This window comes from Neoarius graeffei, chromosome 14, assembly GCF_027579695.1.
Source record: "Neoarius graeffei isolate fNeoGra1 chromosome 14, fNeoGra1.pri, whole genome shotgun sequence".
Classification (NCBI taxonomy): domain Eukaryota; kingdom Metazoa; phylum Chordata; class Actinopteri; order Siluriformes; family Ariidae; genus Neoarius; species Neoarius graeffei.
In genome coordinates this window covers 25,221,874-25,247,662 of record NC_083582.1, presented here as the reverse complement: position 1 = coordinate 25,247,662, position 25,789 = coordinate 25,221,874, and the positions used below count along the sequence as shown (strand labels likewise).

Here is a 25,789-nt window from a genome sequence, read left to right as displayed (position 1 = left end):
TGCCTCTTGTACATGGTCTTATTATCTTTTGGGAGAAGCCTGTGTCCTTTCCGGTCAAAAAATAAACTTGCTGGTTGAATAAAAGTAACTTTAAGTCAAAATTTGCTGGGGGTATGAATAATTTCGGGCTTGACTGTGTGTGTGTGTGTGTGTGTGTGTGTGTGTGTGTGTGTGTGTATATATATTTGTATATTTGTTTAGGCACTTACCAGGTCCAAGGATAGAGCATTGGATTGAACTAGAAGAAATGGGGAGAGATGGCTATGCCTATGGCTCATAATTTGCTTTAGAGTTATATGAAGAGGACAAAGGGGTCAAAATTTTACCTTGTTGTAGTAGTAATAATAATAATGTATTAATATAATTTTATCATTGTTCTAATGCAGGGGTCACCAAACTTTTTTCTCTGGGGGCCACATTGTCGTTCCTGACTGTGATGAGGGGCCGGGGTCGGGTCAGCTATATAACATAGAATTGTATGACCCAGACAAATATGACCACCAGCAGGCCTCATTGTGTAGTAGAGATTACTAGCCTGGCACGGCCATCCCCACTACTATATCTCCACTACTATATCCACACTACTATATCCCCACTACTACATCAACACTTGATTCCTGGCACATATTTGTTTATCTTTATTAGTGGTTTGCAAAAGTAGTAATCGAGTCTTCACGCTTTGTTTTAATTTGAAATATCACAGATATGCCATTTATTTGTTTTCTAATAAAAATAACATCAAAGCTGTCAAGGTAAAAACATCTGCCTATTTGAGGTGATTGACACTGGCAAAGGTGAGTGGAAAATTATAAATTGTAGGTAGGCCTGTTGATATTATTAATAATATAAATAATAATTGTATGCAGCACTTAATAAAGGTCAAATAAATAGGCCTATAAAATAAATACATTTTAAAAAACAGTGAAATTATAATAATATGAGCAATAGATCAATAGATCACAGCAGTTGTGCTGTGTCCTGCACGTCATTGCTCTCATCCATGGCCAAAGCAAAAAACTCGAATTCTGACGCTTTCTCATTCAGCTGGTCATACACGTTGTCCCCCAAATCTTCGGTTCGCCTGGTCACAGTAGGTGCGGAGAGACTCGCCGCGCTGAGCGCATCCTTCTTGTCGGGACACATCTCCTCGGCCACAGCAAGCATGCATACTTTAACAAAGTCCCCATCAGTAAACGGCTTTCCATGGGTAGCTAGTAGGTGAGCTACCTTATAGCGCGCTCGGACAGCAGCCTGGTTGATCTGGGTTTGGCGAAGGAATCCATTCTGTTGTGCAGCCAGTCCGCATTTCATCCTCCGAATCCTGTCTTCTCTTGTTTACCCTCGCAAACTAACATACTCCTTGTGGCGGGTTTCGTAGTGACGACGCAGATTATATTCTTTGAAAACCGGCACACTTTATTTACATACAAGACAAACTGCACGGTCCTTACACTGAACGAAAAAATAATCGGTGATCCACTGTTCTTTAAAAACTCTGCACTCTCTGTGAGCTTTTCGCTGACTGCTAGCCATTTTGCTGTCCTGAACACTGACAGTTCTCTGCGCGTGCGCTGCCTGTCACTGCTTGATTGCGAGCATGTGACGAAAATTTGGAAAATATGAATAGTTCATTTTATAACTAAATATCAATTTTAATTGATAAAATCAACAAAATACAAGATGCAGACATGTTATTATTTGCCAAAAAGCAATTTAAAAAAATAGGCCATTACCACTTTTAGGGATTGCCTCATAGGGCCGGTTCAAGTGGTGGGGGGCAGAGGGGCTGGGGGCCGGTCAAAGGGGGGTGGCGGGCCGGATCTGGCCCGCGGGCCGTAGTTTGGTGACCCCTGTTCTAATGAATTGTTAAAATGACTAGAACGTTTTATTCAAAATAACTAAATCACAGAACACGGACTGACTATATGTCTGTCAGGTTATATGTAACCCACATGTTACACATCACTACCTAATATGACCTAATTTTACCCAACTTGTGCAGTCTCCCGTAATAATGGGGTAACAGTTGTGACAGAAACAGCAGTAATCTGCAATGGCAACTTATCAGTCTTATTGAAAAACAAACAAACCTCACTGTAAAACATATCCACCTAACTTGTTACATGCAAATTTAGGTGAACATCTGTCCAAATTTTGGTAGACCTGAAGACAATGCACTACATTGCTCCATACATGCATCAGGTGTTTACCAACGGTATTCTTCAATATATTTCCAAGTTATGATGCCGTTTCATAAACTATAAATACTCATTTCTGACAGTTGGACATAAAATGCAATGAATTCACATAACTTACCAATTCACATAACATGTAACATTTAGATGGACCAAATTCAGCCATGTTTATCAGTTTGTTTGACTTTTTCAACAGATTTACAACAGTATTGTACATGCCCAGATGTGTAAACATTTGTGCTTACCGATTAGTTGATAGTGCTCTGGTAAGTCGTCAGTGAGGTCAAAGTTCACTGACTCGCTTAAGTCCATTAAAATGGACACACAGAGTGCAACTCATTTGTTGGTAAATATTTCCACAACAAATTCATAAATTACCTCCTTGCCCCAGTCTTTAAAACATAATGAAATATTGTTGGCAAAGTAGCAGAAACAGGAGTTATAATTGGTAATTACTTTATGTAGCAGGTGATTAACACGTTCCAAACACAGTGGACAGACTCTTACATGAATACTAATGATCAATTCATTTATCTATTATAAATGAAAGAGAGAAACATATAACTGAAGCATATTATTGAATGAAGTAAAAGCTTAAGGCATGTATTTGTAATCCAAAAATATTTCATTTCAGCAAACATTTTCACAGTTTTTGAAAATTTGTTTGTTTTTCGCATTTCAATTTGTCCATTTTTTTCTAACTAAAAAAATTGCATTCTCTGACCTTTAAAGGGTTGGGGAAGGAAAACAATAATAATTTGGCTGAAACTCTATAATGTACTGGTATCAGCATTTGGTAAAATCATATGGTATGATAACAGCTTATCAAGATAACAAGAAAATCCATGCTTTGCAAATTTCAGTACATCAAAATACTGTAAAGTACATTATGATCCCGATAAAAGATTATAGAGCTAAGCCCAAAATGATGTTAATCCTATGCTACCATAAAACTTTGAAAGGAAATAGACAAAGGTTAAATGCCTCTGTTGTTTTTATTATGTAAATATCAGACTACAATTTATCATGAATTATTTGATTCCAATTTGCAATATTCAATAACTGAAATGTGTTAATTACTGTTGTAGGTTAATGTAACTATTCCAAAACAATAAATATTTAGTTAGAATGTTGAAAACCTATCTCTTATCTTACAAAATCAATGGAATGGGTGGACTGGAAGCCTGACATCAGAGACTCATATATTATAAATATCATAAATGTATTTATACCCTTTTCCGGTATAAATATATTTTTTCAGTACAAAATAATTCTATTCTCATTTAAAGCTCTCCATGGCTAAACTCCTCAATATCTAATTACTTCAACTCTACTCTCCCATTTGCAGTCTCAGAACTTCATCTTCTGATCTGTTGTCCGTCCCCAAATTTAAATGATCCACCATGGGTTCCAGGGCATTTAGGGTTGTAGCCCCCAAGCTGTAGAATTCTCTACCTCAGTATTTTGGGGATTGTACATCTCTTCCCAAATTCAGAAATCATCTCAAATCTTATTTCTTCTCTCTCTGTGATCCCTCCTCCTCACATTTCCTCTCCTGATCACTGACTATTCTGTCTTTATCAGTGCTTTGAGCTTGTATGTTACCTTTATGCTCATGTAAATTGTCATTTTGTTTTCTGTCTCCTATCTGTCATGTTTTCTTTTGGTTGATTTGCTTCTCTTTATGTGGTGCCATTACTTTTTAAAGTGTCCTTGGCTTGGTGAAGGGTGCTATATAAATTAAACTTCTTATTGTTGTTTTCCACCTCAGCAGTTCCAAAGCTGGTTTGGAGCGAGTGCCTAATTTTGAATCACTTCTTTGTTTTTTGACAGCCCTAGAACTGGCTCTCAAACAGGAAAATTGGTTCCAGAGTGGCAACAAGTCTTTGCTGATCTAGAATCAAGGACCACTTACATCTGGGGTTAAGGGTGGGATTCTCGTGACCAGCAAGACTAGCTAAAACTTTGTGACCACCATGTTTAAATAACCAGAGCTAGTATAGCATCTAGTCTAACTAATCCAAAGAAGAAGAAAAAGAGATGATGCAGTCTATCATTGTTGTTATGTTTAACGCCAGCAGCACTAGTGTTGCTTTAGGGGATTGTATTTAAATGTTGAGCCTGCTGATATGATGCAGATTTAGCAAAGATTTAGCATGTTTGCATCTGGATCGAACTGGTTAGAAGAGTTAGTAATACATGTTTGTGAGTGAGTTCTGAGCTAGTAAACAAATATTTAAAAAAAAGTAAACTAAAAAATAACCTTATTAGATTCAGGGATAATAAAGCTATTGTCTCTGTACTTGTCACAAGTGCAAATCCTCTGAAACATGCGGTTGGTGACTGATCTAATAAATAACTTTTTAGTTTCAGTCTCTGTGAAAAATTGAGATGGATTGTTACATTTTTTTTTAAGGGGTTGATCAAGATCAGAGGGGATCGTTGTTGGAGGGACCTGACCTGTATGGACTATCACTATGAGGTAAGTATGTTTGTGTGTAAGGGGAAAGCTGGCACAGTTGTAGCATTTTTGGTTTGAGTTAATTTTATACAATGATTGTTTGAATTATAGACTTCATATTTCCCAAATAGCATACTGCATATGATAGCTTCTTTTGTCATGGGCAAATTTGCCCATGCTATCAGCAAGTACTATACAGTTTCATTATGACCAAAAGAAGTCCCTTGTTAGAATTCTGACAGTGATGTGACTAAACACATCATTAAGATTTGAATTGTCTTTTAATTAATAAAAATAATAGGCGCGTAGAAATGCCAGAAAATTTTCAAGTTTAATTAACCCGTCTTGCAAAAATGTAAGACATATACCAAAATGTTCTTTAGGGTCTCCCAGACAATATTAGCTCTGTTGTACTCATTATCTCCCATGCAAAAGTTACCATATGGGCACTGATTTAGACCCACCCCTCTCCCCATTTGAAATTCCTCGTTATGTAATAATGTTGCCATAGAAGGATGGATTTGTTATTAAATGGTGCCAAACCATCCAATATAGGTAGATAAACATGACTAAAAGCAGAAACCACCATCAGAATGTTCTAGACGACAAATATCTTGTAAAATTTGAACAAAAGAGCCAAAAAAGTATCCCAATTTTGACTTTTTGCTCTTACAAAATATTATTTTCCAAAGCAATCAGTCAAAATATATCTTTCAAACTGGTCTTATATTTTGCCCAGATGACTTGACCATACCAATAATTTGGAATTTTGTAATGATCAGGCTTACCCCCTAAATTGGTAAAATCGCCTGCAATGTGACTATGGTAAAAACGATATTTATTGCTTTGTTTTTAGAAAAATATCTTCAGGTGACAGTTCCACTGAATGGATCATGATACAATTTGGTGATATAGCTACACTATATTGCCAAAAGTATTTGCTCACCCATCCAAATTATCGGAATCAGGTGTTCCAATCACTTCCATGACCACAGGTGTATAAAATCAAGCACCTAGGCATGCAGACTGTTTTTACAGTTTGGAGCTGGCCCTTTCCTCTTCCAACATGACTGTGCACAAAGCAAGGTCCATAAAGACATGGATGACAGAGTCTGGTGTGGATGAACTTGACTGGCCTGCACAGAGTCCTGACCTCAACCCGATAGAACACCTTTGGGATGAATTAGAGCGGAGACTGAGAGCCAGGCCTTCTCGTCCAACATCAGTGTGTGACCTCACAAATGTGCTTCTGGAAGAATGGTCAAAAATTCGCATAAACACACTCCTAAACCTTGTGGACAGCCTTCCCAGAAGAGTTGAAGCTGTTCTAGCTGCAAAGGGTGGACCGACATCATATTGAACCCTATGGATTAGGAATGGGATGTCACTTAAGCTCATGTGTGAGTCAAGGCAGGTGAGCAAATACTTTTGGCAATATAGTGTATTTCATTTTTGCAGTTCAAAGCAAATTCAATATGGCTGCCAATATGGGTTCTTAATAAAGAGAAACATACATGACACAAGAATTTTGCTCTGAATTTTTTGGTATCTTACATTACTAAGACCAATTTCTCACATTACTAAGACTATAAAAGGGCAGCTAATATTGAGACAGAATTTATAAAATGCTAAGTCAAGCATAAGTTAATTTGGAATAAGACCATGTAGAACATAGATATCTTCCTGGACCCTGCTTAACTCATCTTTACTAAGATCAGTGATAAAGCTGCGCAGCTGGTCATAGCTGATGCAGAATCCATGAGAATTGAGGGTATCAGTGATTTCCCTTTTCCCATAATCAGGGTGAAATTGAACTGCTAATCCTAAGCGAAGGAGGGGTATGACTTTGTTCCGGCTGCAGAATATGATGCTCTGTCCCAGGGCTAAAACTGCAATGTAACTTCTCTGAAGCCTGGAATTCAGGGTCTACACTTTTAAATGCTTCAGCACTAGCAAGCCAAAGAAGCATTTTGCTGAGCAGTGGTGGTAGAAATTTCTCTGAGACCTCCAGGTTAATTTCCTTTGAGCCATAGTATTCCTGTGTGGTTGGAATGCTTGATATTTCTTCTCGCAGTAGTCCAACCACAGCATGTACGATTGCATCTGGATCATTGGAGTAGGAATATATGCGTTCCTGAGCAGAAGACAGGTCAAACTTCTCATCTCATCTCATTATCTCTAGCCGCTTTATCCTTCTACAGGGTCGCAGGCAAGCTGGAGCCTATCCCAGCTGACTACAGGCGAAAGGCGGGGTACACCCTGGACAAGTCGCCAGGTAATCACAGGGCTGACACATAGACACAGACAACCATTCACACTCACATTCACACCTACGGTCAATTTAGAGTCACCAGTTAACCTAACCTGCATGTCTTTGGACTGTGGGGGAAACCGGAGCACCCGGAGGAAACCCACGCGGACACGGGGAGAACATGCAAACTCCACACAGAAAGGCCCTCGCCGGCCCTGGGGCTCGAACCCAGGACCTTCTTGCTGTGAGGCGACAGCGCTAACCACTACACCACCGTGCTGCCCAGGTCAAACTTCCCTTCCTTTAGTTGAGAACAAGCCTTCACAGCATCTTCCAAGCTCACTTTGCTGCTTAATATAATACTTGATTGTGACTGACCTCTTTGGGAGCTGATAACTATGGCATTACCATGATGCTTTTCTAGGCGGTGTCTAAGTTTTTGTGTGTGTATAGATTCTTGTGTTTGAAGGCTGTGCCCTTTGTCCAGGTCTTCATCAATTGCCTTCACACGTTTTTCAAATGCATGACAGTGAGCATCTGTTGTCGTGCTGTCTGTTTCCTTTGTCAAAACTGTTTGTTTCCATGTATATGAAGCTAGGCAAGACCCATGGTACTGAGCTTCAGCTGCGATTAAGTCTTCTCCCTCAAGAAGTCCAAGCATGGAAGTGTCATTGTGAAGTCTAGCAGCCTGTATTATAGACTCCTGGCAAGCAAATGTCTGAACTTTGTGAAGTTTGTGTCTCCTGTTCTTATTCTTTTGGCAAATAAAGCATTTGGACTAATCTGTTAACCTGCTAGTTCTGTCTCTGGTATGCACACTGTCTAACAGTGGAGGAGCTTGCTCTGTACTTTCCTTTTGATCATACAAAAGGTTTCTTTTACTAGTGAAAGACTGGTAGCAACTTTGGTGGTATAGAATTGCCTTTTGGCTTGATGTACCAAGTAAACTGTGCTCTTCTTCAAGTCTCTGCCACACTATGCATAGTCTTGATCTTGCTGCAGAAAAAAGGGTGTCAGTTCCTGTCTTTCGTACAGTTGTTAGCTGTTCAGATGTGTTCTGTTGACATATTATGCACTTTTGCCAGTCTGTTTCTAGTCTTTGCTTTTTTATTGGGAGAAACTTTAAAGTGCAAATCATGGGTAAATTCAGGAGCAAGATCAATGTTATTCTCCTATTTTATATCAAACTTTGGTCAAATATCTGTCACATTTTTGCATTTTGTGCAAATTTTTTTACCTTGCACAATACCAGAAAAATTCAGTTGAAATCAAACCATTTGAGGCGAATTCGTCTGCCTCTGAAAAAACTTGCCATTTGGAGTTCCCGGCAAACATTGATTTTCGTGACGTCACATACGGGACACCTCCTTCTGAATCCTACGTCAGCGCTGGTTTGTTTATGAGAAAACGACCTGGTGGTTTTCTGCAAATTTCTTCGTTATCATGTAATTATTAAAATGGTTAACAGATGTATCGTAGGAGGGTGTAGCAACACCAATCTGGATGGGATTAGTACTCATTGTTTTCCAAAAGACCGGACAATGAGAGAGAAATGGGAGTGCTTCGTGCGAGGCACCCGGAAAAATTGGCTCCATGCTACAGACTACAGCATTATTTGCGGTGCTCACTTCATAAAGCCCGACAACTTTGAGAACTATTTGCAGTGGGAAATGGGCTTTGCGAGGCAACTTGATCTGAAAATAGACACAGTTCCATCTGTCAGAATGCCCAAAGCAACACCGTCTCCATCTGTGTCAGCGTTACCAAAGGAGCCAGCCGTGTTTGTCTCCCCTGACAGAAGGTGAAGTGCTGCATCCACTGAGACCCTCAAAGCTGAGGACCAAGCAGAGCCGAGAAAAAGACCAAGAAAATCGGCAATTCACAAGTTGACTGTTGCCAGGGTAAGAAATAATTCTGACATCTCATTATATTCTTCATCCAAAGGTGAAGTAACATTGCGCTCAGGTGACAATTCCATATTTCAATGCAAAATCGCTAGCTGCTAAACTTGGTCTACACAGACTGTGCAGTGAAACCGTGCAAGCTCTCGCAGCCTGCTGGCGGTTCCGCAGTTGACGTCATGAATCTGGCTCCAGACTCCCTTGGGATTTTTCCAGATGCATTTTATTTTTGTCTGCTGTAGACAGATGGCCTTGTGCAAAATTACCCTTCTGGATGAGTGTGTAAAGGGACATACTTTCATATTAAAAAAACCCCGAAATTAGTCCAGGATATGCACTTTAAAGGGCTTGAGCTATTTCAGCCATTTTTACTCTCTAAACCACCACCATATCTGTAAAGCAAAAAAGCAGAAAAGTTACTGACTAAATTAAAAGCAAATACGAGGTACCTCTGAAGAAATATGCACCATGCATTCTGGTTTAGTGTTATGTACAAGGCAAGTGCAAGATATAATACAATAACATCATCTGTGGTTAGAGAATCAAAGCTATTTATAGATAGCACAAAATACATATAAAGACAAGTCTCTGACAGCTTGCACATGAAGACTTAGTTGAGCAGCTCTAAAAAATAAGAATTACGGTAAATTTATTTACTCTGTGAGCAAAGCCCAGAAAGACACATTAGGTGACTAAGTTCTATAAAGCCAATAAAGCACAAATTAAATTATTTAAATAAGTTGGTATGAGGCATAATTACAAATTACCAAATTCAACAATACTCTTTGACTAATACTCTAATACTCAATCTCAACCAACCGTACAATTGTCAGGTATACATTAAATATATGAAAGATATTGGCAGCCATTTTGAATTTTGCAAATGACTTTATAATTAAGTAGTTATATAACCTTATTACATGAAGACCTTTGCAATAAACCTTTTCCCAGGAAATCTTTGAAGTAAAACAGATTGTCTTGGTTTTACACTCAAGTTTCATATTTCTACGATTTTACCAATTTAGGGGGTAGGGGTAGCTAAAATCCTTATTTGAACTCTCTAGGGCCTTATTATTACAAAATTCCAAATTATTGGTATGGCCAAGTCATCTGGGCAAAATATAAGTCCAGTTTGAAAGATATATTTTGACTGATTGCTTTGGAAAATAATATTTTGTAAGAGCAAAAATTCAAAATTTGGGTACTTTTTTGGCTCTTCTGTTCAAATTTTGCAAGATATTTGTCATCTAGAATATTCTGACGGTGGTTTCTGCTTTTAGTCATGTTTATCTACCTATATTGGATGGTTTGGCACCATTTAATAAATCCATCCTTCTGTGGCAATATTACAATCAGTATTATTACATAATGAGGAATTTCAAATGGGTATAGGGATGGGTCTAAATCAGTGCCCATATGGTAACTTTTGCACAGAAGATAATGAGTATAACAGAGCTATTATTGTCTGGGAGACCCTAAAGAACATTTTGGTATATGTCTTACATTTTTGCGAGACGGGTTAATTAAACTCCTAAAATAAGGCCCCTTCAAGAAAACTCCTACTCGCCTATAACCATTAAATTAGAAGTTGTGTCCAAACTTTTGACTGGTATTGTATTTATTTTGAGATCAAATGACAGGTTAATTCCATTCAACTACACTTGCAGTCAGAAGTTTACATAAAGAGACATGAATGCCATCATGGACATAAATGTCATGGCAATATTGGGCTTTCAGTGATTTCTTTGAACTGATCTTTTTCTGTCACAGAATAATTATACAACTTACATTTTTAATAGAAAAAAACATGAATTTGGTGCACAAGTTTTAATTTATTTTGGGTTTTCTGAAATCAACACTGGCTATATACATGCAGGGTCAAAAATGTACACACAATACCTAATATTTGGTTAAATGTTTCTTAGCAAGTTTCACCTTGACCAGACACTTTTGGTAGCTTTTGGTCGTCTGGCAGAATTCTGGTTGGCTATTTGTCCACACTTATTGGCAGAATTGCCAATAAATTAAAGTTTAAATTTGTGTTTCCTGGCACAGCCCTGACTTTTAAGCACAGTCCACATATTTTCCATAAGGTTGAAGTCAAGACTTCTTTCTTTTTCATGGGGTAGCCTTGGGCCCAAAAGGGTTGCCGATTCGATTCCCTGGACTGGCAAGAAAATCCATGGCTGAAGCACCCTTGAGCAAGGCACCCCAGCTGCTCCCCATGCACTGGGCATGTGTGTGCTCATTGTATGTCCTTCTGGATAAGAGCATCTGCTAAATGCCTGTTACATTAAGCTTAATGTAATGTGAGCGTGCTGTATCCATTCCACAACCAGCTTTGATGTATATTTGGGGTCACTGTCCTGTTGGAAAACCCAACTGTATCTAAGTTTCTGGTAGATTGAGGTAATGCTGAAGAATTCTGAGGTAGTCCTCCTTCTTCATTATTCCATCCACTTTGTGCAATGCACCAGTTCTAACAGCTCTAAAACAGCCATATAGCATGATGCTACCACCACCATGCTTAACAGCTGGCACAATCTGTACCTCTGGTCCTTGTAACCAAACAACTCAGTCGTTGTCTCATCTGACCATAAAACTGTCCTCCAGAAGGCTTTTTCTTTGTCAATATGATAAGCTGCAAAGTTTAGTTGAGCTTGAAGGTGTGAATTTTGGAGCAGGGGCTTCTTTCTTGGATGGCAGCCTCTCCGTCCATGGCAATGTAAAACTTGCTTGACTGTAGACAGTGTTCCATTAGCTTTCAGTTCATGGCAGGCCTGTGCCTTGGTGGTTCCTGAGTTGTTCCTGACCATCCAAACCAATTTCCTCTTAGCTAAGGGTGACAGTTTGGATCTTCTAAGTGTTTACACCTCCCAGTAACTTACATACAATTGTTTGAACAGATGATCTTGGAATCTGTAGTTTTAATTTCTAAATTTCTAATCTAATTTAGAAATTGCTCCAAGAGACATTCCTGTTGTGTAAATCTCTGATCCTCCTTCTCAGATCTGCACTGAGCTCTTTGGACTTTCCCATTATGACTGTGTTGGTCAACCCAATTGTTGTCAAACTAACCTTTTGTCTGTTAGCACAGGGAAGCTACTAGCTGTAGTCAAGCATGATCACGAATTTCCTGGTAACACAGTTGCACTTTTTGACCATATAGGACACACTTATGGAAGCGAGTTATTTATAATCACGCTATCTATTATCACCCAAATGAGGATGAGTTTTCTTTTGAGCCTGGTTCCTCTCAAGGTTTCTTCCTCATGGTTTTCCTTGCCGCCGTCGCCTCAGGCTTGCTCATTTGGGATAAATTTAATAGTTCATCTGTTTATAATTTTTATATTTCTGTTGTTAGGGTTTTGCTGGGATTCGAACCTGGGTCGTTGGTGTGATAATCCAGCAAACCCCCACTAGGCCACCAGGGGGATGACTCAAGTGCAGAGGCATGAGGCGAAAGTAGAGTATCAAAAAAAAGTTGATTTACACTATTTACAATCCAATGGAAAAAACAAAAAGAAAATCCAAAAGCTCAGAAGATAAACCAAAATAAAAATATCCAAAAGGTAAAGTGTCCAAAAACAAAAGGAAAGGCAAAATGCTGAATGCTCAGAAGATCAAAAAGGTACAAAGTCCAAAGAAAGCAAAAATATCAAAAACACAAGGGCACAGGCAAGATACGTGGGACAGAGGAAACTAGCACTAGACAGCATAGCATAAAGACTCCGTGACAAGGGAACAAACAGAGGGGTATTTATACACAAACTAATTAAGGAACAGGGCGGGGCAGGAAACAGGCAATCAAGACAAACACAAAACACAGTGGCGGCCTCTAGAGACCAAAACAAACATGACAAGATAAACATAACCGCAGCCTCTAGAGGCCAAAACAGTCCCAGTCCTAACAGGACCCCCCCCCCCCCCCAGGAGCGTCTCCTGACATTCCCAGGGCGATCCGGATGGGCTGAATGGAAGTCCCGACAAAGTCCTTTATCTAAAATGTCCCGGGCGGGGACCCAACAGCGTTCCTCAGGGCCATAGCCCTCCCAGTCTACCAGATATTGAACCCTGCCGCGGACCCGGTGGGAGTCAAGCAGGCGATGCACAGTGAACACAGTCTGACCCTGGAAGATGCGGGGGGGTGGGGGATTCCTAGGGGCAGGGGCATATGTGAACGTCAGTACGGGCCGCAACAGGGAAACATGGAATGTGGGGTTGATCCTCAGAGTCTGGGGCAACTGGAGCCGGTAGGCGACAGGGTTCACCCTGCGCACCACCTTGAAGGGGCCAATGTAGCGAGGAGCAAGCTTGCGGTTCTCCACCCGCAGCGGAAGGTCCTTGGTGGACAGCCAAACCCGCTGTCCAGGGCGGAAAGCGTGGGCAGGTCTTCTATGGCGGTTGGCCTGAGTCTGGTTGGTTCTGGAGGTCTGGATGAAGGTCCTCCTGACCTTGCTCCAGGTCTTGCGACACCGTCTCACATATTGGTTGACCGAGGGCACCCCCGCGTCCTCCTCCTGGTCCGGGAACAGAGGTGGCTGGAACCCGAATTGGCACTGGAATGGCGACAGCTTGGTGGCCGATGACTACAGGCTGTTGTGGGCGTACTCTGCCCATGGCAGCCAGGTGCTCCACGATGTCGGGTTATCCATGGCCAGGCCTCGCAGGGTGGTTTCCAGGTCCTGGTTGAGCCTCTCCGTCTGGCCATTGGACTGTGGGTGGAACCCAGAGGAGAGGCTGGCAGTGGCTCCGATGAGCTTGCAAAACCCGTGCCACACTCGGGAGGAGAACTGGGGCCCCCGGTCAGAGACGATATCCTGTGGGAGACCAAAGACTCGGAAGACGTGATTGAACATTAGTTTAGCTGTTTCAAGGGCAGAAGGGAGCTTGCACAGTGGTATAAAGCGGCAGGCCTTGGAGAATCTGTCAACTATGACCAAAATGACAGTGTTACCTTGTGACTCAGGGAGACCCATGATGAAGTCGACTGCCACGTGGGACCAGGGACGCCGGGGAATGGTCAGAGGATGCAGGAGGCCCTAGGGATGCTGTCGTGGGTTCTTGCTTCTGGTGCACACCTCGCAGGAAAGGATGAATGACCTTACTTCCTTCTCCATGCTTGGCCACCAGAAGCGTCTTCTCAAAAAGTCCAGGGTCCTTCGAGCTCCCGGGTGAGCGGTGAGAGGGGACGAGTGACCCCACTGGAGAACCTTGGCCCGGGCTTGATGTGGGACGTACAAGAGGCCCGGTGGCCCCGTCCCAGGACCGGGGTCCTGGCGTTGGGCTCGTCGGACGGCCTCCTCAATACCCCAGCGGACAGGGGCCACAATCCGGGACATAGGGATAATAGGCCCAACTTCGCTCTCCCTGTTGGTGGGAGCGAACAGCCTGAAAAGCGCATCAGGTTTGGTGTTTTTGGAGCCGGGGCAGTATGATAGGGTAAAGTCGAACCGACTGAAAAACAAGGCCCACCTAGCCTGTCGTGGATTGAGTCTCTTTGCTTGCTGGAGGTACTCCAGGTTCTTGTGGTCCGTCCAGACCAAAAATGGATGTTGCGCTCCCTCCAGCCAGTGCCTCCACTCCTCAAGGGCCAGTTTAACTGCTAGCAGTTCTCAATCCCCCACGTCATACCGGGACTCCGCAGAACTCAGGCGGTGGGAGAAGTATGGGCAGGGGTGCAACCTTCCTTCCGAGTGTTGAGAGAGGACCGTGCCGACGCCACTGTCTGAGGCGTCTACCTCGACGATGAAGGGTTGTGAAGGGTCCGGGAGGACCAGAATGGGTGCCGTGCAGAAGCGGTGCTTGAGGTCTTTGAACGCCTTTTCCGCCTGAGGAGACCAGACATACGATCCACCTGTCCCTTTAGTGAGGTCCGATATGGGCGCTGCTACAGAACTAAAGTTCCTGATAAACTTGCGGTAGAAGTTCGCAAATCCTAAGAACCGCTGAACCTCTTTGACGGACTTGGGGGTGGGCCAGTCCCGGACGGCCAGGGTCTTGGCTGGATCCATCTGGAGTTGGCCTGTCCGTACAGTAAAACCCAGAAAGGAGACCTCGGGAACATGAAATTCGCATTTCTGGGCCTTAGCGAACAGATTGTTCTGTAGCAGCCTCTGGAGAACCTGGCGGACATGGTGGCGGTGCTCCTGCACGGTCTTGGAAAAGATTAGGATGTCGTCGAGGTAGACAAAAACGTACTGGTTAATCATGTCCTTACCAGCTAACAAGGTTATCACAAAGGCAATCTTGCGGCGATCTGTAGTGTAGGTGGTAGGCTGAAGCTCAAAGGTGAGTTGGCACTCGGTAAGGAACTCCCGGCACTCACCGTGCTTGCCGTCATACCTCTGTGGTGCAGGAAGGCTGGGTTCGCGAGGTGAAGGAGACAGCGTGGCGGGAGGCACTGGAGCGGGAGCAGATGGTGGAGCAGGAGCCGGATCAGGAGATGCGGGCAGAGGAGTCAGCTGCGCCAGGGCTTTCCCAATTTGCTGAAGCAGTACCTCGTGGTGAGCAAGGGCCTCACATTGGCTCGTAAGTGTTCGTCCGTGGTAGCTCCGAAGTGTGTTAAAGAAGCCATAATTCCCTGAAGGTTAGCCGGGTAGACCGTTGAAGACGCCTCTGCTGAGTCGGTCATGACGGAGTCTTTCTGTTAGGGTTTTGCTGGGATTTGAACCCGGGTTGTTGGTGTGATAATCCAGCAAACCTCCACTAGGCCACCAGGGGGATGACTCAAGTGCAGAGGCGTGAGGCGAAAGTAGAGTATAAACAAAAAAGTTTATTTACACTATTTACAATCCAATGGAAAAAACAAAAAGAAAATCCAAAAGCTCAGAAGATAAACCAAAATAAAAATATCCAAAGGTAAAATGTCCAAAAATAAAAGGAAAGGCAAAATGCTGAACGCTCAGAAGATCAAAAAGGTACAAAGTCCAAAGAAAGCAAAAATATCAAAAACACAAGGGCACAGGCAAGATAGGTGGGACAGAGGAAACTAGCACTAGACAGCATAGCATAAAGACTCCATGACAAGGGAACAAACAGAGGGGTATTTATACACAAACTAATTAAGGAACAGGGCGGGGCAGGAAACACGCAATCAAGACAAACACAAAACACAGTGGCGGCCTCTAGAGGCCAAAACAAACATGACAAGATAAACATAACAGCGGCCTCTAGAGGCCAAAACAGTCCCAGTCCTAACATCTGTAAAACTGCTTTGCAACAATGACTATTGTTAAAAGTGCTCTACAAATGAGTTGACTTGACAAACAGGAAGTTAAGAGGCCTTGGCAAGTTAAAATACATTTTGGATCTTTCAGCACCACTAAATTAATAATCTGAGTGTGTGTATATTTTTGACCCTGTATGTATAATTTTGATCCTGTTTTGATTTCAGAAAACCCAAAATAAATTAAAAGTTGTGCACCAAATTCATGTTTTTTTCCCTATTCCAAAATGTTGTACAATCAATCATTCTTCCTCAGAAAAAAAAAACAGTTCAAAAAAATCACTGAAAGCCCAATATTGTCATGACATGTCCATGTATGCAGACTTCTGACTGAAATGGTATGTGACTATAGATGAAAGCTAACGATACAAAATTAATTTTAATTCACAGCAACAGGGCCAAATACTTTTAAAAGAAGAATAAAATACTCCATAACATTTTGCATTTACATTTAGTTTTTTGTTTTGTTTGGGGTTTCTTTGTGAATAATTTTATAAACTTATATTATTATAAACAAATATTAAAACCCCTGTCCACATGTAAAAGTCTTTGGCACCCTAATTTTTCTTAATACACATTAGATATTTATTTTAATGACTTCTGAATTATGAAATCATGAAAAAAAGTTAACATGACCTTTAAAAAAAAAAGTTTGTATTTCAGGAAAGTACAGTGGTGCTTGAAAGTCCACACTGTTTAGAGATCGTCCAGACTCTATTCCAGCTTGATGAGCATCAACAACTCTTTTTCTGAGGTCCTCAGAAATATCTTTTCTTCAGGCAATGATAAACTTCTACAAACACGTTTTGTGAAGATCAGACTTTGATAGATCCCTGTTCTTTAAATCAGGGATGAGAATTTTCCGCCGATCGGCGGGTTTCCGACTTCTTCAGACCAAAATGATCGTTTTTGAGATCAATGTAAATCCGTTGAGAAATTTTCAGGGGAGGGGTATGATTAACGATCTGTGGTCACCTTATAACGCAGACATCCCAAGTCTCCCGGAACTTCCGGGAGTCTCCTGCATATTGATAGAAGCGAGCAAGAGCGTGCGCGCGCAACATTAAGGTCTGCATCACGCATCTTAGAATGTGCGCGCGCGAGGGAGACTGTGTGCAGTGTTGCCAGATACTGCTGACGTTTTCCATCCCAAAATATGTTCAAAACCCGCCAAAATGCACTTAAATCCACCCAATGTGGCAACACTGCCTGTGTGCTTGTTCATGTAGCGCATGCCAGACAAAGAGCATCCTGATTGGGTTACTCAGCAAAATAAGCCAATCAGCTTTCAGTGTGGGCGGGCTTTTATCCCTTTTCTCGAGGACCGACCGGCATAGCAGAGAGAGAGCGCGCGCCCCAAAAAATGAAAGTACAAAACCCACTTCAGCTCAGATTACACAAAAGAATCTCCCTGTCTAATAAGGGTAGAAAATAATGACAGTTTCGCGCGATGTACTGTTTGCAGCAGTGATTTCAGCATTGCCCATGGTGGCTTAAATGATTGTAAAGGACATTTTGAGATGAGGAGTGTCATTTCATCTGCATTATAGGTCTACAACAGGCTGTCATGAAAAGACCAAACTTATTGAAGATTTCCGTAAAGTAACAATGTATGAATATACATCATATATATCAAATACACGTCATATATAAGTGTGTATCTTTTTATAAATGAGGTTAGCTTGTCTAATGTAGCATGTTGGGGAGAATCATAGTATCATATCTATATTTCTGATAAAATTTTAGGTATGATACCGTGTATAACTCTCCTACTTATTGCTCATTTCATGGGGGGGAATTGCTGGGATGTGCCGCGCGGGAGCGTCTGCCCACATTTTTTTAGGCCAAGATGAACTTATAGTTTTTGATTTAAAAATTTTTTTCCAATTTCTAATGCCCATTGTACATGCCTGTTCTTTAACTCAAAATCACCATCTCGATCTTCAAATTGACCGTATGGTATATGCATTACATTACACAACATCCTGTTCAGATAAAACATAGTTAGTACACACAACAGTTGAAAGGGAAGTGATAAGTGATGTTGAATGTTGCCTGCTTAATATGCAAGACCTCCTGCTACCATGATAACATCAGAAGAAAGCTTCAGAGAATTATATGACAGAACTTTTTTCTGGTTTGCACTTCATTGTAAAGGATTAGAGTATTCAAAGACATGAATAGCAAAAATGCAGAAATATAATACTGTAGAGCTCGTTTATATTAAAAGGTGCATTAATTTTTTGAAATCATCAAATGTGAATTGATTAAAAACAAGTCTCTTGTACCATATTAATCATTTTCACCTGGTAGTCCACCAAGAAGGGGAATTTATTTCCAAATACATTGCAACTTTTTGCTGATAAAATTAATGGTTTTGGGGTAAAAAAAAAATAAATAAAAAATAGCCAAAAATCATTAGCCCCTGGAACCCCTGGGCCCCGCCCCCTGGGCCATGGGCCCCGCCCCCTGGGCCATGGGCCCCGCCCTGGTTTTTTCAGACTTTTTAAATATTTTTCATTCTCATCCCTGTTAAATAAAACAGAACACCCAATGATCGTCACCCCATTGATTGAAGATACCTAACTTTTAATTTCACCTTCAAATTTTCTGCTAATCCCAGAGGTTTACATAATTTGCCACTCACTGATATGTAATATTGAAGAATTCCCTCAATAAACAAATTACCAAGTATAATATTTTTGTGTCATTTTTTAAATTGGGTTCTCTTTCTCTATTTTTAGCACTTGTACAAAAATCTGATGTTGTTTTAGGTCATATTTATGCAGCAATATAGAAAATACTGAAGGAATCACAAACTTTCAAGCACCACTGTAACATATTACATAATGGACCAGATAAAATAATAATAATTCCAGATAAAAGCATAATAAACCGTCAGTTTTTACCTGTAAAAACAGAAGTAAGTATAAAAGTCAATCTGTAGAACTGTGGCAGATTCTCCAAAATGCTCAGAAAAACTGACCCATTTCCTTCCACAAGGTGTTCCAAAAAGACATTTTACAGATATATTTTAAAGGTTGTCCCATAATATTTACTTTGTTTGGTTTAATGCTGTTTATTGCTCTTTGCACAGTACTGTATAATTCCACAATACCTATGCAAGGCACTGAACATCACATGACTGTCAGTTTATAATTTTTGTTAAGTTGTATAAAACTAAAGCTGTGGTCAACATGCAGCCAGTGACAAGCTGAACTACATTACATTTTGTCTTTGTTCTCCTCACACAGACACAGCCTGTTCCTAACCCCATCTCATACTTTTTGCACCACTCCCCTTGGTGGTTCCATCGTTTTGAGACCATCAGTAATCACTTTATTGAGCTTGTTGTGCCTTTCTTTACTTTCATGGGCCGACGTATGTGCATGGTAAATGGAGTCCTGCAAATCCTCTTCCAGGTGATGAACATGCACATACATATAATACATACTGTATATACACACACCCTTAAGAGTCATTCCTCTACCATTAATTAAATAAAAAAAAATTGATTTGTCGTCTGATTAATATAGTATATGGACGACATAATAATAACAAGACCATCAATGACGGCGTAGCTCAGTCCGGCCCTGTCTAGTCCAGAAGGAACGATCTAAAGTGGGCCACCTTGCGCGATAAATGTTGCAAGTTATATACACTATCTACAAACTATATATAGAAGCTATATCCACCCTAGGAATATCTACCTATTTGCCAGAAAGAATCCAAAATGGCAAGGAATTGACAGAGAAGAAGCGATTTTTGTCGAACTGCTCATTAAGGCTTAATTAGTCCATAACTAAATTAATACTTGTAATTAAGCAAATTTGGGTAGACGTTATATGCACCCTAGGTACCCCTACCTTCATGCCAAAAAGAATGAAAATCCGTGAAGAATTGCGAGAGAGAAGAAGCGATTTTCGTGAAATGTGGACAACACCGGACGGACACAACATGGTAGCATAAGCATGGTGGTCTGTTGACCGGATGAGATAATAATAATAACAATAATCAGCACAGGTAGCCAGCTATTTGCACCTGCAAGGAGCTTAGTGGACAAGTGCCTGAGTGCATAAACAGTAATGGTTAATATTGAAGACACCACCACATGGGACATGGTGCGGATCAATGGTACTATCTCATCAAACTGTCCTGATTTGATGGGTCACCGTAAGAAGGGGAAGCGATGCCTGCTGAGTGATGCGGCTATACCAGATGACATCATCCTCATTTTCAAAGAAGCCAAAAAACTGAGCAATTATCAAGATTTTGAGATCGAAATCAGCAGGATGTGGAGAGCTAAGACCAGAGTTATGCTTGTGGTGGTCGGGGCGATTGGAACCATCAAGAAAGGAGCAAACAAGAACCTGCAGGACCTACCGATACAGCAGATAGCCCAAGAAGTGCAGAGCATAGCACTGATGGGAAGCACACACATCCTTTGCAAAGTGCTGGGCTAAATACTGGTTGGGACACAGATATCTCAACAGTCACCAGCTAATTGCCAAGAAAACAAATAAATTATTATTATTATTATTATTATTATTAACAACAACAGTGATCAATTTGTATTGAGTTTATATATATCAGTTTATATCAATTTATAGTTCAGCCTGTTTTACGTGCAAAAAATTTACATTTTATTGGTATAGTGCTTTTAAAAATGGATATTGTCACAAAGCAGCTTTCCAGAAATATATAAATTCCGGATATAAAATTTACATGTATGAATTAATAAATTTATCCCTTATGAGCGAGCCAGACATGATGTTGGCCAGGAAAAACTTCTTGAGACTGCATGAGGAAGAAACCTTGAGAGGAATCAGACTTAAAAGGGAACCGGTCCTCATCTGGGTGACAAAAAAATTTAAATCCAAAATAGTAATTATCTGATAAAATGCAATAAAAGGCATAATTACTCCAAATCATGAAAACTGTAATTCACAAAATAAAAGACCCAAAAAACTAAAATTAATATGTTTTCAATCTGGATGCAGTATATATAATAAAGAATTTTAAGCAGACTGTCACAGGACAGACAAGTCTGAAATGTTGTCTGTCCATCCAAATTTCAGCCTGTCCGAATGACGGGCCAAAGGCCCTGAACAATGCGGCCAGGGGCCCTAGAAGCTGAAGGGCTTTAGATGCCTGGAGATGGCTTGTCAGCTATTTCCGGGCACATTTTTGTGGTCTTCACAGGCCAAATTACACTAGCTATTCGTTGCTAATTAAACTGCAAATTGAATATAATTTACAATAAAATGTCAGAAGCTTCAAGAAAACATGCTTAACATTATACCCAAGAAAACAGTAGTACACACAGGTCAGTTCATTGTCTAGAAAAAAGTATGAGGGCAAGGATGTTCCAGTTGGTTACAACTTACTGGTACTCATAGATAGGTACTATAACAACACTCACAGGCCGCGTTATGAAAACTGAAATTGTATTCACCTAGTGTAACATTTGGAAGAAAATTAGAAGTAGATTAGACCCATATCTTTAAAATTTTTCATGGGCCATCTGGTTTGATGCTTTTGAAATACAGATGGACAAATGTGAAAATTACTAGTGAATGTCCGCTGGTCCGGCCTTATTTCCCCTACTGTGGTTTTATTAATTGAATTATAGAGTGTTCCTAATGTCCTTTGGAACGCTATTTTAGAGTTTTGGGGTAATATGGGGAAGAAAGAAGAAAAAAAAAAAGAGTCCACTTATTTTCAAGACTAACATTAGGCTTGCCTCAGGTGAGCGAAGTGCTTGTGATAGGCTATAATTGTTTCAGGAGATCAGTAAAACATGACAGTGCTATGTAGCTAAACAATTCAGTTTTATAAACACCATGAGCAGAACTTTGTGGAACTTAATAGACAGTCAATTTAGCTTGAGTAAGACTGGAGTAATGTGCTCTGCCCTTCTTATTCTGGTAAAGACACTGGCTCCTACATTCTTAACATGCTGAAACTTCCTTAAATTTTGACAGTCAGTCAACAATGCATTACAGTAGTCCAGTCAAAGGCTTATATTAAGTAAGCATTAGTTTTTCACAGTCAAGCTTGTCCAGGATGTACCCTGCCTCTCGCCCATAGTCGGCTGGGATAGGCTCCAGCTTGCCTGCGACCCTATACAGGATAAGCGGCTACAGATAATGGATGGATGGATAGTTTTTCACTGTCAAGTATATATTTCTTATTTTGGATGTTTCTCAGATGATGGAAATCAAATCATTATTGAGCTATAGACTTACTGTATTTATTTGTGTATGTATTTGTTTTACAGGTAATTCTTATAATCAGTGGTAATCTTAGTTTCCTGAATTGGCTAACTATAGTACCAAGTTTAGCGTGTTTTGATGATGCAGCATTAGCATTTCTGTTTTGGCCTATTCGACGAACTTATCAGACTTTACTGAAGATACAGAATGAGGACACAGCAGGACAAACAGCTACTAAAGGTATGTGTATAAGTTTACAAGTGTCTGTTTTTGCAAGCCGTGGGTTGTCCCACCTCCCAGTGTGTGTATTTTATTTATTTGGCCAATGGGCCTTCAGTGTACGTGCAACCATGCATAATGATAAATGGCTATGTTATAACTTTTCATAAAAAGCTTTATATTTTTTTTCTGATTTCTCTTCCTCCCCAAGGCATGCTCATTAGGCATGTGGTTAATGTGGCGTTTGGAATTTTAATTGCATATCTGAGTGTCCCTGTGGTGATCAACCTCCTAAGCCCTAGACAGGTGATGAATACCTCATTTGACCCTCTCCGCATTGTCAACACTTATGGGGCTTTTGGCAGGTGAAGCTCATTTACTTGTTTTTAGAATTTTTAGAATGAGATTTTAGTGAATTACAGTTCCTAGATTACTTGATTTACATTTTTTGTTTTGTTTACTATCTAATAGCTTGCTAAGATAGACAGTGGCATATCATTTTTGAAGAACAATGATATGATAACAATGCTAACAATGATTGTCTAATTACTGTCACATTAACTTACTGCCTAATTTGATCACTCTGTTATTTATTCTCCCAGCCTGGAATTGGTACATCATAATAAGGGCTGTGTAAAATCAGGTTTTAATTACAGATACCTTTCATTCTTACAGCCAAGTCACAATATTTGATATAAGATGGCAGAAATTGTTAATTATTTGTGTCTCTCTCTGTAGCATTACGAAGGAGAGAACAGAGGTGGTGTTCCAGGGCACGCTTAATGCTGCACACTCGGATGAGGGTGTCGTATGGGAGGAGTACGAGTTCCTGTGCAAACCTGGAGCTGTAGATAGAAGACCTTGCCTTATTTCCCCTTATCACTACAGACTGGACTGGCTGATGTGGTTTGCTGCTTTCCAAGTTAGGGAGAAATATGTTAATAGATTCCTATTTCATTCACTAAATACAGTGATGTTTGAAATTTTGTGAACCCTTTATAATTTTTTTTTTATATTTCTGGATAAATATGACCTAAAACAACAGATTTTCACACAAGTCCTAAAAGTAGATAAAGAGAACCCAATTAAACAAATGAGACAAACTAATATACTTGGTTACTTGTTGAGGAAAATGATCCAATATTACACATCTCAGTGGCAAAAGTATAAGAACATTTGCTTTCAGCATCTGGTGTCACCCCCTTGTGCAGCGATAACTGCAGCTAAACATTTCCAGTAACTGTTGATCAGTCCTGCACATGCTCACATGAACTGCTCACACAATATTTCGATTGGATTTAGGTCAGGACTTTGAGTTGGCCATTCCAAAACATTAACTTTATTCTTTTTTAACCATTCTTGGGTAAAACAACTTGTGTGTTGAAGAATGGTTAAGATCTTCTTAAAATTCTTATTATTTCAGAATATGTGCAATCCTCTGCCTGATGGGGAAAAGTAGTGTGTGTGTGTGTGTGTGTGTGTGTGTGTGTGTGTGTGCGCGTGCGCGCCCACAGTAACATCCTTATCTGTGTTATGGATTAAATGTTGAAAGAAAGACCTCTTTGTTGTGAGAAACCAGAAAGTGAGTGAAAGTGTTGTTTTTTGGGCATGCAGAGAGAGTACATCTGGGACAGAGAGAGTGTCACAGATGGGACAAGGTTCTTATGCTGGAATGCAGATGGTTTTGTAACCTTTTTCAGCCTGATGAACGTCAACACCTTTTAATCTGAGGTCCTCAGAAATGTCCTTTGTTTATGGTATGATATACTAGTGCATCTCAAAAAATTAGAATATTGTGAAAAAGTTCAATATTTTCCATCAGTTATTTAAGAAAGTGAAAATTTTATATATTATAGACTCATTACACATAAACTAAAATGTTTCAAGTATTTTCTATTTTAATTTTAATCAGTATGGCATACAGTACAAAAACATAAAAAACCCCATCTCAAAATATTAGAATATTTCATTTCGAGTTTGAGTAAAACAGTATGAACACAGTGTATCTCTCGGTCTAGTTCAGTACACACAACCACAATCATGGGGAAGACTGCTGACGTGACTGTTGTCCAGAAGATGATCACTGATGCCCTCCACAAGGAGGGTAAGCCACAAAAGGTCATTGCTGAAAAGGGTGGCTGGAAAAGGTGCACAAGCAACAGGGATGGCCGCAGTCTTGAGAGGATTGTCAAGAAAAGTTGATTCAAGAACTTGGGAGAGCTTCACAAGGAGTGGACTGAGGCTGGTGTCAGTGTATCAAGAACCATCACGAACAGACATCTTCAAGAAAGGGGATACAACTTTCACATTCCTAATATCAAGCTACTCCTGAGCCAGAGACAATGTCAGAAGTGTCTTATCTGGGCTAAGGAGAGAAAGAAATGGACTGTTGCTCAGTGGTCCAAAGTCCTCTTTTCAGATGAAAGTACATTTTGCATTTAATTTGGAAATCACGGTTCTAGAGTCTGGAGGAAGAGTGGAAAGGCACAGAATCCAAGGTGTTTGAAGCCCAGTGTGAAGTTTCCACAGTCTATGATGATTTGGGGTGCCATGCCATCTGCTGGTGTTGGTCCACTGTATTTTATCAAGTCCAAAGTCAACACAGCCATCTACCCGGAGATTTTAGAGCACTTCATGCTTCCATCTGCTGACGAGCTTTTTGGAGATGCTGATTTCCTTTTCCAGCAGGACTTAGCACCTACCCACAGTGCCAAAACTACTACCAAATGGTTTGCTGACCATGATATTACTGTGTTTGATTGGCCAGCCAACTTGCCTGACTTGAACCCCATAGAGAATCTATGGGGTATTGTCAAGAGGAAGATGAGAAACACCTGACCCAAAACTACAGATATGCTGAAGGCCACTATCAAAGCAACCTGGGCTTCAATAACACCTCAGCAGTGCCACCGACTGATCACCTCCATGCCACACCGCATTGATACAGTAATTCATGGTAAAGGAACCCCAACCAAGTATTGAGTCTCATCTCATCTCATTATCTATAGCCACTTTATCCTTTTACAGGGTCACAAGCAAGCTGGAGCCTATCCCAGCTGACTACGGGCGAAAGGCGGGGTACACCCTGGACAAGTCGCCAGGTCATCACAGGGCTGACACATAGACACAGACAACCATTCACACCTACGGTCAATTTAGAGTCACCAGTTAGCCTAACCTGCATGTCTTTGGACTGTGGGGGAAACCGGAGCACCCAGAGGAAACCCGCGCAGACACGGGGAGAACATGCAAACTCCATACAGAAAGGCCTTCGCCGGCCACGGGGCTCGAACCCGGACCTTCTTGCTGTGAGGCGACA

General features: G+C 40.8%; 1 protein-coding gene across 4 annotated transcripts in view; it reads left to right on the top strand.

Moving 5' to 3' along the window:
- lmf1 (lipase maturation factor 1) overlaps nucleotides 1-25,789 on the top strand; it is a 136,908-nt gene that overhangs the window by 81,287 nt on the left and 29,832 nt on the right. For 3 of the 4 annotated variants that reach the window (XM_060939468.1, XM_060939471.1, XM_060939470.1), the window contains 5 exons: nucleotides 4,612-4,677; nucleotides 19,291-19,458; nucleotides 22,317-22,491; nucleotides 22,682-22,835; nucleotides 23,209-23,392. In XM_060939468.1, coding sequence (XP_060795451.1) covers nucleotides 4,612-4,677; nucleotides 19,291-19,458; nucleotides 22,317-22,491; nucleotides 22,682-22,835; nucleotides 23,209-23,392 — 747 coding nt within the window. The remainder of the gene's footprint in view (nucleotides 1-4,611; nucleotides 4,678-19,290; nucleotides 19,459-22,316; nucleotides 22,492-22,681; nucleotides 22,836-23,208; nucleotides 23,393-25,789) is intronic. The other variant, XM_060939469.1, reaches the window with a different exon arrangement.